The following is a 16,198-nucleotide window of genomic DNA, read 5'->3' on the forward strand; positions in this document are numbered from 1 at the left end:
AACCATTTTTAGCATTTCCTACCGGCTGTGTTTTAGTTTTCCTTAAGAGCTAAAAGGAAAATCACCCCCCAAAAAATAGGGTACTCACAATGTTTGATTAAACCCCAGGTTAAATCCGAGGACTTTGGTGAACACATCTTACATAAAGCGCACGCGTCACCGGATTACATCACACACCGTCATCTCGCCTCTCTGCATCAGCATGAATGAGGGGGGTAGGGCTGCGTGCGTGTGCGTGCGTGTGTGTGTGTGTGTGTCCTAGCTGCAGGGAAAAGTCACTTTGAGTGTAAACATCCAAAACAATGCATCACTCCTGCATGTGCCTATGCAGAGCAAAATTAATTTCACTCATTTTTGTAAAAGGGAAAATGTGCTGCATGTGGAATGTTGGTGTCTATGTTTAATGATTTATTTTAATGTAGGAATTTATTGTATTTAGAGTGTGGCCTTTATTTTAAAGATTTTTGAAATATTTTTCTCAAGTGTTCTCCTATTTTCTCCTTGTACTTATATGTATTTATTTAAATGTATTCATTTTAATTTATTTTATTTTCAGTGTGGCCCTACTACGTCATATACTTTCTTGTCATATATTAATTTATTTCAAATTCATAAATTTTTCAGTGTCACTCAATTTCTCCTTGATCTTATTTTGGTAATTTGATTTATTTATAATTTATTTATATTCATTTATGTGACTTTTAGTGTGGCTCAAATGCTCCCTTTTGTTTCCTTTTTGGGATTTTATTTATTTCTAATTCATTTATTTTAATGTGTTAATTTAAGTGGTACCCTAGTACTCCTATCTTTCCTCAATTTTTTAAAACAAATTTTAATGTCTTTTATTTTTCATGTAATAATACCATTTTGTCTTTCTTAAGTTTCTTCCTTTCATTTTTTTTTATTTCGTGTGCTCCACAGTCTCTCTTGTCATACATTTATTTTCAAGTTGTTTCGTTTTCAGTGTGGCCCTTTTTCTTTCATCACACAGTTTCCACTTTTTTGCAAATCCCTTTTTGCTCCCCTTTAACTGCCGTATAAATCAGCGCTGAGACGCCGAGCTCTTTCAAAGTAGCTCATTAAATCCCTCCACGCTGTTCCCATTGGACCGGATGCTCTCTCGCTCTCTCTCTGTCTGTCTCTCTCTCTCACTCACTCTCTCTCTCTCTCTCTCTGCATCTCTCTCCTCTATATAAGGGCAACAGCTGGTCTTGTGCACCAGAGAGCTGCTGCAGCTTCACGCACAGTGAGCAGAAGCAGAGGCAGATGAAGAAGAGGAGGAGGAGGAGGAGGAGGAATGTGTAGCTCTTTAGTGCACATACGAAGCATTTTTTATGGGAGCAATAATGCGCTTCATATGACGCAAGGACGTTTGGGGACACGTTTTGGACACTGCTGAACTTCTGTTTTGCACTTTTCAGGGTAAAGAGACACAAAAGAAGATTATTTTGTACACTGGAATGGGCCTGACTTGTGGTGCTTTTGTGGTGCTGAAGGGACAGCGACGACAACTGGCTCGCTTAAGGGAGCTGACCGGTTCTGAAGGACCTGACAGGGGAGAGGAATTCAAGTCACAGTAACACAAACCGGGACCTTTTTTAAAAAATATATTTACACTCTTAGAATGTTCTCGCCACAGTTTTCTGGGAGAACAAACTTTTTAAATAACTTTCCGTAAAGTGTGAGGTGGTAGGAGTGTGTGCGTGTGTGTGTGTGTCTGTGTGTGCGTATACCTGCCATCATGCCTCGCTCTTTCCTGGTGAAGAAAGTCAAGCTGGATGACATTTCAACCGCCGAGCTGGAGAGCTCCTACTGTCACGGCCGACGTGGGGAACTGAGCCTGCGATTCCATCATCATAAAAGTGAGTCGCACGCGCACACACACACGGACACACCATTCCAACACATTATTTTAATCCCCATAGCAGCATTAGTCATGACTGTCTTGGAGGGGGAGTGGGGGGGTCAAACTCAGGTGATGGAGAGAAAACCAGGAAGTTATAAAAATGTATAGTGGTTGTGCAGAGATTGTAAAGAGCAGATGCACAGAATACAGTATACGCACCGTGCAACTTCTGACTCGCATGTCATTCTCAACACGTGCCAGCTGCTGACTGTAAACATCATCACACTTTTTTTTTTATTATTATGGAGAATAAATATGGCCTTTAAGACTAAAAGGAAATAAATCAACCCTCGAAGTCAGTTTCACTTGGCAACATGAAATCTCTTAGTAACATAATAATAATGTGTAGCATTAGCAGAGCCACAATAAAGTCTGAAGAAACCATGCCTAAAAAGACACAAGAAGTCTTCACTTTTGGTTTGAAGCTTACCTTTTGGCCACTTCCAGCGGTGCTATGAAAGACTAACTTACATTCAGATTTTGTTCAATACCAACAAAATTTGTATACTAGACAGAGTGGCAATGCCAAACAAAGAATATGAGTTTTCGTCATTGTGTGCAGCGGAACATGGTTGTGAAATTCGATGATTTGTTAGAAATCAGTCAAAATTTCTAGGAGCAGTCCTTCGAAGCCAAATGTAGCCTAAATGTATGCTTCAAACCGAACTGGCAGACATTTCAGTCATGGCTTCTTGAGACCTTTTGTGTGTCTACTCATGATAGACATGACTGTTAACTTTGCTGTTGCTCAGTGAAACTGCCTTTGCTGACTGAACTTTCAAGTATTTCAAGGTGAGTCATCAAACTTCACTACCACCTACGCGCAATGGCAAAAACAAAAATGCTTCACAATTTAGAGTCATCCACCTGTTCAGTACACTGGTTTCAATCAGACAAAATTGCTCGCAGTCTGTCATAAAAGGACCCCTGGAAATAGCCCAAAATGATGCCAAAATGCCCCCATCAAACCGAAACAGCAGACCTCCTGTGTCTTTTCGGGCATGACTTCTTGAGACTTTTTTGTGAGTCTGCTCATGATAGATGTGGCCATTAAATATCATGTTGCGAAGTGAAACTGGCTTTGGGGCTGATGTTTTTTTTTTTTTAAAGTCCATATTGGCTAACCATAGAGCATATTGCTAAGTTCGATGACTTCCCATAAAACACCAAACTCTACTAATTCAGCTCCACAAGGGAAGACCTTGATCAAATCCGTCGTCGTATTGCAGGTTCAATTTCCTCATTTAGTCACGCCCCCCCAGTGGTGACTGACATGCCAAAAACAAAACGACAGGTGCCGTACATAGTTTTAGCTTCAACTATGCCCGTCAATATTGTTGTATGCTCCGTTTGTATGTGTCGCTGCTTCATGTGCGTTGAAGTAGCAGTTGTATGAAGGTTTAGAATTATGAAATATCTATGCTAATTTCCATTAGCCTGTCTACCCTGTTTCGCATAATACCTTAGCATTCAGCTAGCGGACTTTCGTTAGAAGAAATGACATGGTTTGGAGTTTGATTTCCTTTTTGTTCCGTACAAGCGGGAAAGAGAGCACAGGCGCGAAGGAATACTTTAAATAAGTTTAAATGTGTCTAAGGTGTGTGTGGGAGGGGTAGAACTATATACAAAAAAAAAAAGGTTCTCTTAAATGGTCTCTCAATATGGTTGAGTGTCGGGTCACCTTGGAGCTTTTCTGCCCCCTAGTGGCCAAATGAGTAACAGTGTCACTTGTGACGACAGAGTGAGGTGGCAAACATGGAGGTAGCAGCAGCAGCAACACGGCAGGCCAATTGTGGCCTCCACACGCCTGTGTTATAAATATAGCACGACTTTGACACGAGCAAGTGATGCTTGTTGCGCACACGCACGCGCACAGTGCTGCTGTGTTTCTGTCAAGTTGGCATATTTTCCAGGCAGCTTACACGCCTGAGTGCACGCCATTTCTCACACACACGCATGCATGCGGGAAGCACTTTGCGACCCACATGGAGGCCAAAGCACACAAGTGCATCACAATGCTAGCATCTCTCTCAACCATCAGACATTTTTCTGCTGTCTCGCTTCCAAATGTGTTTAAAAAAACAACAACCGGTTTCACTTGGCAACATGAAATTTCAAAAGCCAAGTCTAAGCGTCCACACGTTCTGGAGCTGTGAGTCAAGCTTCCTGTTTGCTCAAACGAACACTTGGTCATCTTTGCAAAACTTTACTCATGCTCTATAAAACACACACACACACACACACACATTCACAATCAAGAGTGCAATTATTGAATATTCATGACTCATGACGTCAAGACTCCATCTTGTTTGCCTCCGTCTTCCATCTCTCAAAACGTCCGGTTAGCGTGTAAACAAGTAGCTTGACTTCCACCCTCTCTCGCTCTCTCTCTTTCTTTTTCTCTGCCTCAACGCCGCTGTCTCTCCCCCTCCAGTTGCTTTTACCGACAACATGGATGGTTTTCTCAGAAGTGGCCGGTGAAATGATATTACCAGCACAAGTATCTCGGAGTGCGGTAATTGAAATGGAGTAGCTATTGATCGGCGCGCATCCTGCAGAGCCCGCTCGATGTCTCGCTGTGTGTGTGCGTGCGTGTGCGTGCGTGCGTGTCACAAACTAAGAGTAAAAAAAATTCCAACGTGCAAGATTTCAAACGCAGAAAATGCAGCGTTAGTATGGAAAGTCTTTGGAGCATTTATTCAATATCCACCTTAAGGTCCGTGTATTAGTACGCTCTTTGTCCTCACTTGTAAAACAATTCAGCGTACTAGTAGAATGACTGGGGTGCCACTTTTGGCCTACGAGTACCCAATTAAACCTTACTAGTAAACTACTGTGTGGTACTAGTAACACTACTAGACCCAACTAGCACTGTAGGATTCTGTCACGCACTAGTAGCTTTCTTATCAAGGATATTGGATAAATGCTCAAATGGCTTTATGACAAGTTTGAGGTCCATGCACTAGTACGCACTTTCCATTTGTCCTCCTAGTAAGACAATTTCGCGCACTTGTAGGATGACTAGGGCACACTACTAGAATGACTGCCTTACTTGTAAAAAAAAATTTCCACCCATTATTGTATGACGCTCCTTCAAACTAATTGGACAACTACATGATACTAGTGAGGCTAAACTGTGCACTTAGTTGACAACGACATGCTATTAGTACTAATAATGACATCATAAAAATTCTACTAGTTAACATGTAGCTCTTCACAAGTAGTAATAGGGGTGTGCAGGTGTCAACTAGTGTAGTTTGTCCTTACTAGTAGCATGAAGCTGTCCAACTAGTATGTCAAAGTCCTACTCGTGAGGACAAAGAGCATACTAGTACATGTACCTAACCCATGGATATAGAATAACTTTCTATGGAGCGCTTTGAGCATTTTTTTTAATATCCTTGATATCGAGTTCAAGGTTTGTGTACTAGTATGCTCTTTCACCTTACTAGTAAGACAATTCATTGCACTAGTAGAACAACTAGGGCACATTACTAGAATGGCTGTGTTTTTTCCACTACTGTATGACATTTCTGCACACTAGAAGGACAACTTTGTCATACTAATAGAACAACTCCATGCTACTAGAGAGGTAAAACTAGTAGTGGGCATTTTGGTGCTACTAGTAGGGTTGAGGAGGCTTCTAGTGTGTGACACATGCCTACTAATTGGACCGAGGAGGGTTAGGTAGCATTGCCTTGTATTTGGAGAACTACGAGTGAGAGAGACTTCTTATTTTCATGTGCTCAAAGTGATGTTATACGATAGCCTAGTGGTTTTGTTACTGTTTAATGTTTCTTATGGAAAATTTGAAAAAAAACAAACAATTGGATTGGATTGAGTGTACCTAATAAAATGTCCAGGCACTGTATAATACATTAGCCTGCAGCAGTGTTTATAAATAACTCCCCCTCAAGATTTCCAAAGCGGTCGGCGTCTTATTTCCTCACTGACCACTTCCGTGTCTCCTCAGGTTATGAGCGGGATTATCTGAGCCCATCCCCGTACGATGACCCGGTGCGCAGCGCCTTGCCCGCCATCTCCAAAGCGCCCCCTTCCCCTCCCCACCCGTCCATCATCTACAGCCGCATCGGCGGCGGCGGCGGCTACGCGGGCGGCCTCCACGGCGACATCCACGGCGACTCGGACCAGCCCGACAGTCCCCGCTCGGAGGTGTCGTCGGCGGCCGGCGGCTACATCAACGGGGACGCCGCCGTCGGCGAGGCCTACGCCGTGGACGCCTTCTTCATCGTGGACGGCCGTTCGAGACGGAAGGGAGCCGGAACCGGAGAGGGAGCCGGCGCGGGCCCGCCCGGAGCCCCGCAGAGGCACTCGTGCGGCGAGTGCGGCAAAACGTACGCCACCTCGTCCAACCTGAGCCGCCACAAGCAGACGCACCGCAGCATGGACAGCAAGATGGCCAAGAAGTGCCCGACGTGCGGCAAGGTGTACGTGTCCATGCCCGCCATGGCCATGCACCTGCTCACGCACGACCTCAAACACAAGTGCGACGTGTGCGGCAAGGCCTTCAGCCGCCCGTGGCTGCTGCAGGGTCACATGCGCTCGCACACGGGCGAGAAGCCCTTCGGCTGCGCGCACTGCGGCAAGGCCTTCGCCGACCGATCCAACCTGCGCGCGCACATGCAGACGCACTCGGCGTTCAAGCACTACAAGTGTAAGCGCTGCGACAAGACCTTCGCGCTCAAGAGCTACCTGAACAAGCACTACGAGTCGGCATGCTTCAAGGGGGCCTTCTCGCCTATCGGCTCGCTGGGGGAGTGACGCCCCGGCGTTTTCACCAACCGGATGATTCCACGCGTGGACTCCCCTTCCAACCGTGCTGCGGCCCACTTGACACTGGCTGGTGGGAGGGTTCTGATTGCGCACTCAAGATCGGTACACTTCCCCTCCTCTGGCACGCTTGGATAAGGCAGTGGCGGGCAATGCATTTGGTACCTGGGCCTTCAGTGGGACTTTCCCAACTTAATCCACCTCTTAAAATCACCACCATCACATCACAGTTAGAGAAACCATCAATACTTAAGAAAAACGCAATATAACAGCTCGCAACTGTTCCACATTCATCAACTGAAGCAGTTCAGAATCAATAGTTCAGTTCGGTATCAAAGCATTTCGATAAAATACATTGGACTCAGATGTATTTTGTACTGTTAGCTGCAGGCATGTTTTCCTCGTCAAAGTTTTGTTCTGACCAACCAATCAGAGGACGGAAAAACGCTGACATCATCGAGGGCCAGCGCTCTGACCCTATGTGGATGAAAATGAAATCTAATCACCTAAAGAAACATTCCCATTGCTAATGGAGTTGAAGTTATCTTGAGCAGCAAAACTTGTTCTCAAGGCTCTGGGCAGATGAAATTGACATGGCAACACATAGAGACTGAAATCTGATTAGACAAAAAAAAAATAATAATAAAAAAATCGAACCCACCCGTGTACTGAAAACAGTCCAGACAAGAAAAACACAAGAGAATGAAGAGAATAGACCGTAGGCAATAAATTCATACAATTTCATGGAACAAATCCAAGAATTTAGGTTGTAAATATTGGTCAGTACTTCTGATAGTGTTGAGGTCAGCAGTGAAGACCTTGCTGGCCCTGACCCACCCACCACTGTTGTAAGGCGGTCATTCGATAACTGGCACATTACGCAATAGAAATAAATACAACAACTTGAAATAAGCCACAAAGTCAGAAAAAGTCCGTTTGGTCACTCACGGCTACATGCTCAATGTACGTGTCATATAATCAATGCTATCACTTCTTTTTACCAGGTATTCATGACACAATTTACCCAATAGAAATAAACGTAACAACTACAAATAACACACAGAGTGAAAACGTAAAAAGTCCACGACACACCATCAGGCTCGGGCAGACGTGAAACGTGCAGGTCATTGCCCCTCTTGCCAGTTACTTATGATAACTGCCACCAGGCACAATAGGAATAAACACAGCCACGACTCGAAATAATCCACACAGTCAAAAAAATACTCCACATAGACAAAAAAAAAAAGAAGCACGCACAGTCAAATATGCAAGAACCTGCCATTGCTCCTCTGGCCATTTGTTCATGATAACTGGACACCTTGAATAATAGAAATAGATACAACGGCTCAAAATAATCCACAAAGTTAGAAAAAGTCCACTCGGTCACAAACAGTCACACATGGACTGTACGTGCCTCTTGACAGTTATTTTTGATAACAGCCACTGTCCAAAATTGAAATAAACAAAACAACTCGGAATAATCCACACAGTCAAAAAATAGAAGCAGCAAAGGCCGACAAAGCACAGCACATCTAGTTCATCATAACCCAAGAGTGTCATAACTAACACAAGCAAGCACAATGGCATCGGAAAAGCAACAGAGTCCGTGTTCACACTGCAACCGAATACGAGCCAGTGACGCGGACAACGAACAAAAATCACCAGGGTATTTTTTATTTGATTTGTTTTTAAAGAAGGGGTTCCCAAACTGTGGCTCAGGACCCAAAATAGGTCATTTTTTATTGTAAAATTCACATCTTCTGCTGGTTTTTATCATGGGTTTAAATATACAGTATACTTCCATAGTACTACGGCAATACACTCAGTATTTATCTTAAAAACGGTATGTCTTAGCTGCCAATGTGAATGGAGACATTCAAAATGCCAAGGCCTGACCTTTAAAGGTACTTGTGGAAAAAAAGATTTTTTATTTTTTTTATTTTTTTTAAAAACGTCACCACACAGTATTCTGCTACTATTTATTTATTTATTTGTGTTTTTAAACAGCATTTATTTGCACTTTATTTCGCCTTCTGTTTGGAATATGCCAAAGCATTTGACACTTTCTAATTTATTTTGCCTTTAATGTTTTTTTTTCTCTCAACATTTTAACGATCAACTGCATGCAAAAAAAGTGACAATAACAGACTAGCAATGAAAAACTATGCCAATTTTATGAATCTTTATGAATTAGTTGCCAAAAAAAAGCAAAATGTTGTTTTTTTGTTCTCCGTATCTGATCAAGCAATAATGCATTTTTTTCCATATCAACAGTTTTTTTTTCTGTCATTATATATGTAGTGATGAGATGATGAAATATCAGGGAGTTTGCAAACCATGGAAGCTATATCTACAGTATATATATCTATATATTTGTATTACATGCTCTCTCTCTCTCTCTTACACACACACACACACACACACACACACGCACACACACGCACACTATGCTATGATCCTTTTGAGGCCTTCTCCGCTGGGGCGATTGATCGTGGACACGTTATGCATGACAGTTACGTATGGGAGGGCGTTTTCCTTTTTTTTTTTTTGTACATGCTTTTTATGCACTGCCTGCCTTGTATTATTCGAAAAGTATATGTAGAAGAACGTAGAAGGTACTACCGTTAGGCCTCTGGTGCTGGAACATGGACTGCTCTTAAAACATTTTGTAGTTTCAAAAACATTAAAAAAAAAACAAATAAAACACCATGTTTTGAAACTGTCTGTAAGTTAACTAAGCATTAGAATGAAACTTTATTCTTGTGTAAGGTTGTCAATGGCAAATAATATTGCAATGTTTTGCAAATGCAGTTTTTCAATAGCTATCGACGATACATTGCTATGTATACTACTATAATACCCTTAAAAAAACTTTAGCGGAAAAAAGATTGACTGAGATTGAAACATTTCCTAATTTACAAAAAAAAGGTCAGAGTATCATTTTAAAAAAAGTTGTATAAAAAGTTGTGATATGACAATAAAGTTGAAATATTACAGCATAAGTCCTAAGCTTGCAAGAAAAAAAAGTGTAATGTTGTGACAGTAAAATTGCAATATTACAGGAAAAAGTCAGAATGTTTTGAGAATAATATAATATTATATTATGAGAGAAACTAAGTCGTAATGACATTAAAGTTATATATTATGAGAAAACAATTGCTATAGTATCAGAATAAAGTTGTAATTAACGATGAAAAAAGTAGTAATGTTATAACAGACGTCGATAAAACTAATAATATGAGAAAAAAAGTCTGAATTTACGAAAAAAAATTGCAAAGTAAGAAAATGATGATGTAATGTTATGACGTCATAATCCTAAGGAAAAAACGTAATAGAGAAAAAAAAAGTCCAAATGTAATTACAATATTGTTAAGAATGTTATGTTATGTTATCAGAATAAAGATATCATTTATGAGAAAATGTTGTAATGTTCTGATAAACAGCAATACTATGAGAAAAAGTTATAATTTGACATAAAAATTGTAACGTTATGACAATATCGTAATATTACGAGAAAATGTCTTAATATTAAGAGAATAGTTGAAATATTATGAGAAAGAATGTCATGGGGGGGAAAAAAGTTGGAATTTACAAAAAGTTGTAATAGCATGACAAAACTACAATGCCATGAGAAAATGTAATTTAGGATACAAGTCGTACTGTGAAGATGTTCTGATGTTATGACAAGAATGTCGTAATGAATGAGAAAAACGTCATAAAGTCGTTACAATAATAATTGAATATTATGAGAAAACTGTCATAATGTCATGAAAATAAAGTCATACGCTGATGACAATTACATCAGAATTAAAATGGAAGTCATAAATTATGAGAAAACTCAGAACGCTGCGATAGTCAAATCTCAATATTACGAGAAAAGTTACTACTACATTTGAAATATTACGAGACTAGCTACCACGAGCATTATAAAAATGTGACGTAATAAAACTTATAGTGGTCCTTTGGTGTTGACAAGTGACAGTATCGATACTGGTGTATTGATGAAAAATGTTGCTATCACGATCCAATCAGGTGTATCGATCGATACATGATACTGGTGTATCGATACTGTATCGTGAATCAACATTTTGTGTGAGATTTGAGATTTATTGCCAAGAATCCGACGTTGATGTTACAGCACCAGAGAGCCGCGACTAAACACTTTTAGACACAATTGTAGCCTACTATAGCCACAAGCTAGTTCATCAAGTCTTTTATGAAAAGCACTTCTTGTTCCTCTTACCAACTGTAAATTCTTGAAAGACCTTTTTTGGTGGGGGGTGGGTTGTGTTTTTTTTTTTCAACGTAAGTAGCACAACAAGAGTTTAGAGATTCAGGTAGACGACGTCTCGTTTGTAGAAATAAGAACCGCAGTCAGATTTTTTTCTACTAGAAGCGATGATAAGATCACAATAATGATGGTGGCGTCCTTTTCTAGATATTCAATATTTTCAAGCCTTGTAAATAAGCACTGAATGGACTGATGGATTATTTCTATAGATCTGTACTGTATGGAGTGATGATGAAGAGGATGATGATGATTTTTTTTTCAGAGCTTCCCAGTTCTTCCTCGGGGGGGCGGGGCTTATATTCGGGCCCTCCAATGTAAAGCACAAAAACAACACCGGGCATTTTTTTCCCCTTTCACTTCCTTATTAATAAAAGATAGTTTCAACATAAAAAAAAACAAAAAAAAACGGTTTGTTTATTACTGTTTCATCTGATCAACTTCAGTCTTTAGTGGGTCATTTTGTTTCTTATATTATTATGAATACAAAGAATGGAACCTCGAAACTCCTACGGAATCCATTTTGGAAATTATGTAAATAGAAATGGAAAAACACTCACACTTATTCCTTTGCCTAATATTATGAGAAAATAAATGCTACGACAAGTTAAAATATTCAGAAAAAAAATTACGGCTAACTGGTAGGAGTATAAATTCCCAATATTACAAGGAAAATAAATTGCAGTATAATGACAGTAAAATTGGGTAATATTATGAGAACAATGTTATAATATTACAAGAAAAAAGTCCTGACATTACGAGTATTTGTGGTAGTTGCAATGTTACATGAAAAAATTCGAACATAATGACAATTAAATCAAGAAAAAGTTGACTTCTCGTTTCTTGTCAACTATGATATCTAGTAACATTGTGACATTTTTATGATAATATTCGGACTTTTCTTGTAATAATACAACTTTTTACCTCATAAAACCGAGTTTCTTCATGTAGCATTACAACTTTCTTGGGAACATAACGACTTTAGTGACGTGATATTACGACTTAAGTCTTATTACAGTGCAACTTTTTTCTTATATTACAACTTTCTCATCAATTAAGAAAAAAGTCGTAAATGAGAGTAGAGTAAAAATATTACGAGAAAAAAGTCTGAGCCCGAATACGAAAACTCACTGGGAAAAAAAGTTGTTATATAAAAATAAACTCATAAACCAACAAGAAAAAGATTGTGATGTTATGAGAACAAAAGTGTGTGGGGAAAGAGTCATTGTTACAGTGTGAAAATAAAATAGTATTATGAGAAATAAATTCCCAAAAATGTTATGAGAACAGTCATGTCATGAAAAGAAAATTGTAATATGAGAAGTTTAGATTTTATAGGAATAAAGTTGTCATATTACAAGAAAAAGTGTGTGGTGCAAATAAAGTTAGAATATTAGGAGAAAAATCTACGAGAAAAAGTTGTCATGTTCGGAGAAGGAAATTAATGGAAATTTTGCAATGAAAAAAAACCAACAATATTTTTATGGGAATAAAGTTGCAATATTATGACAAATAAGTCAAAAAGTTATAGAGAGCATAGTCAAGAATATTATGAGAATAAAGTTGGAATATTATGAGACAAAAGTGGCAACGTTATGAGAATAAAATCAGAATATGAGAAGACTGTATACATCACATTAAATCAGCCGAAACCACTATGACAAAAAAACAGTAACTTGATGTCTTTTACTTATGCACTGAATGACTTTGTTGGAGAAGGACGACAACTAAGAAGAAGAAAAAGAAGACGTGAAAAATATATTTTATTTATTGCCCAGAAGCATTTAAATATGCTAATTGCCATTTTCCCATGACACTTGACCTTTCAGCCCGGCGCAGGCGATGGCTTTAAATTGTTCATACATGCTCCCCCATGCGCTCGCCACTTAAATCATTCATGCGGCGGCGAGTTAAGTCAAAGATTTCAAAGTAAGAGCAAAACTAACAGGAGACGCCTTTGTTTCGAAACCCTTAAGACATAAATAAAAAGCGAGCAGCGGCAAGATTCTTCCAGGAGAAATTGCAGTTTCACCAAAGTACTGCTTCGACTACAGTCAAAAGTCAATATAGCAATTGTAATGTTACGATGATCAAGTTGGAATACTGCAAGAAAAAAGGTCATCCTTCATGAGAAAGTCGTGATATGAAAAACGTTAGTTATGAGGAAAAAGTTGGAAAGTTATGGGAAAAAGAAAAAAATAATGCCACTCCTTTTAAAAATGAATAAAATAAAATTCACCTTTCCTTTTTAAATATGAATACAATAAAAATCAACTCTCCTTTTTACTTTGAATTATTATTTTTTCTTTTGAAATCACCTCTGCTGTTTTAACTTTCACTGGAAAAAATGTCAATGAATAATGAAACAAACTAGTTTTTTGACTTTCAATCCAATTTTCCTTTCAATCCTTCAGTAGAAAAAAAAGAAAAAATCACTACTCCTGTTTTGACTTTGAATGAGGGAAAGAATAACTCATCTTTTGTTTGAATAAAAAACAGCTCTCCTTTTTGTATATCATTAAAAACAACAACAAATTTTTTTTTACTATGAATTAAAAAGAGTCATTTTTTGAAATCACCTCTCCTGTTTTGACTGTCAATGAAAAACCTTTACCTTTCTATTGTGTAATATATACATAATATAATATATATTTATCCTCCGTATGTTTAGACCTGATTCTATCGATTATGACTTTTCGTGCTCTCCACGAGCGAGATCATCAAATTCATCAAGAGCTCTAAATGTTGTTGTTTTTTTTTACCGGGAGGCTGACACGCCAAATGACACCCAGAAAACACACTGGTAGCGAGCATTTGTTGCTTGTTTAAGTGCAAACAGGTACATGCCCACCTCAAACACACACACACGAAATAGCGTTGATGTGCGTTGCACACACAAACGCACTCAGGCACACACGCGTGCACTCACAGGTTGTGTGATGGCCTTTTAAAGGGTTGTTTCACACCTCATCGCATTTCAATTAGCAGGTAATACACACACGAGCCCCGCTTGACATTTTGTCTATTGCACATTCATTTGGATTCCCCTCAACCGCTTCCTTTCTTATTATTCCTCTCTCCTTTTACAGCAACGTGAGTGACAGCCCTTTGACCTCCTGCTTTGTCAGGGGAGGCGTTAGCAATGCACGCACCCCGATGGAGAAGACTTTTCCAGCGAAGGAACAAGGAATGAACACCCCCCCCCCCCCACCCCCCCACCCCCCACAGCTTGTTTCTCAGTGGTCTTTTCACATGGAAGAAAATGGAGCGACTCTACAGTACAAATGACAGCAATGACTGTTAGCAGCGAAGACAACACCTACTCTTACATTATTCATTTGAAAATGTCGCAAATGAAATAGAGCAACGGAGAATTGCTCAAAGCTGCACAAACACGTGTTGCTAGGCAGAATTTGGAGATCAAACGGTGCTACTTTAATAAAGTTGTAATATTGTGAGATAAAAGTAACACTGTTGTGAGAATAAGTTAGCATTATTGCAAGAAAAAAATCATGTTAGGAGAAAAAAGTTGTAAGATTACAACGACAAAAAACATTGCTATGTTGCAACAACAAAGCTCTCTTATTGCTAGCTAAAAGTCACAATATTGTGAGACTAGAGTACATGTTTTGAAAATAAAGCTGGAATATTAACAGAAAAAAATCCTCATGAGGCGCACGGCCACATGTTGCTGGACAGAATTCGTAGGGCAAATCTCACTATTTGTTTGTGGTGCTTGTCAGAAGATGTTCACTTTCCAGGAGGGCTCGCGTGATGTGAACGTCTTCTCTGCTGACTTCTCACGCCCATGCACACAAACATTTATTGTTTCTTTCCCCTGTGATTGGGAGAAAAAAAAAAAACCTTTATGCCTTGTATTATTTCTTTCTTTCACTGTAATTGGTCTTTCGCTCTAATGTGTCTTTTATTGCGCTGCTACAGTACAACGCCCTCAGGCACTACACGTAAAAAAACAACACAGTCTGTTTGGCTTAATATGAACAAATCACACCATATGTGGGCTGCACACATCCTGTAGTTTTAATTCAATGGCTAAGACTGCTCGTGGTATTGTGTTTTATGAGATACACGATGTGTGTCAGCGGCAGTAGACAATCGGAGACAAAAGATGCAGACGGTGTTGAAAATGTAGCACTTTCTTCACTTAAAAAGATTACTTTTTTTCTCAAAAAAATATCCAATATTTGCATGAAAAAAAGCATTTTTCTCCCACAAAAATCTAGAAGAATTCCTGAGATTTTACAATTTTTTTCCAAAATGTTTTATGAAATTCTTAAAATATCAAAAAACTTTCTTGAAAATATATATTTTTTTACTTGAATATATAAAATATATTACAAGACGTTTAAGACAACTTTAGGGATCCCACACCAGGCAAATTCACTAGATTTAGGATATTTAAAAAAACTAAAACTTTTTTTTCTTGAATATTCACAAGTTTACTCAACCCAAAAAAATCAAACTTTTTAAAAAAATATATTTTTTTTTTCAAAGTATTTTTTGCTTGAAGAAATCATTTTTTGTAAAGCCCAACTTTTGTTTTTGCAAAAAACTAATATTTTCACAAAAATGTCTGACGTACTTTTGTAAGTAATAAAATGTACTGCTTATTTTCTTAAAAAGATAACTTTTCCTTTAAAATATCCAGCTATTTTTCAGGATTTTTTTAATTCTTGAAAATCAAAAGTTTTTTCTTCAAAGTGATTTTTTTCTTTTTTAATTGCAAAAATATGCAGGATTTTTCGCAAAATTATTTTTGCTGCCACACAACAACACTCCAGGCACTACACACAAAAACAACAAATGAACACTCTTGGTGTTGTAGTTGTGTTTTATGAGCTACAGGCTGCGTGTCAACATTAAACACTCAAGACACTAAAGACAAAATAAGGTAGACGTTATGAATGAGGGCAAAGGAAAATGGCTCTCTGTATGTGTGTGCGCTATTAAAGTTGTATTGCGCTCTGCTTTTAGCACGTCCGCCATCAGCATCACGACAACTTTAGCTAATAATTTTTTAAAACGCTCTGAGCTCTGTGCACGTCCAAGACTCCTCAACATTATATACTGCGTATGTGCGCGTGAATGTGCGTTGTAACAGTTGTCGGCCTGCGTTTTGTACGATGAGCCGAGCACATTCATCTTACGGCATAAGCCTCGCCATGCTGTGCCTGAAATTCATAGCAGGAGTT

At 38.9% G+C, this 16,198-nt stretch overlaps 1 protein-coding gene across 1 annotated transcript; it reads left to right on the forward strand.

The window, feature by feature from the left end:
* Window positions 1–1,241: 1,241 nt before the first annotated feature.
* Window positions 1,242–13,489, forward strand: LOC133471421 (transcriptional repressor scratch 1-like). Its single transcript, XM_061760924.1, has 2 exons — window positions 1,242–1,862; window positions 5,880–13,489. The coding sequence occupies exons 1-2, from the start codon at window positions 1,742–1,744 to the stop codon at window positions 6,686–6,688; spliced, it is 930 nt and encodes a 309-aa protein (XP_061616908.1). The 5' UTR covers window positions 1,242–1,741; the 3' UTR covers window positions 6,689–13,489.
* The last annotated feature ends 2,709 nt before the right edge of the window (window positions 13,490–16,198 follow it).

The sequence above is a fragment of the Phyllopteryx taeniolatus genome, chromosome 21, assembly GCF_024500385.1.
Source record: "Phyllopteryx taeniolatus isolate TA_2022b chromosome 21, UOR_Ptae_1.2, whole genome shotgun sequence".
In the NCBI taxonomy this organism is placed as follows: Eukaryota; Metazoa; Chordata; class Actinopteri; order Syngnathiformes; family Syngnathidae; genus Phyllopteryx; species Phyllopteryx taeniolatus.

Excerpts from the sequence above, each read along its gene's own strand:
- LOC133471421 (XM_061760924.1), top strand. The coding sequence starts at position 1,742 with ATGCCTCGCTCTTTCCTGGTGAAGAAAGTCAAGCTGGATGACATTTCA. Across the intron at positions 1,863-5,879 it reads GCGATTCCATCATCATAAAA|GTTATGAGCGGGATTATCTG; the intron begins GTGAGTCGCACG and ends GTGTCTCCTCAG.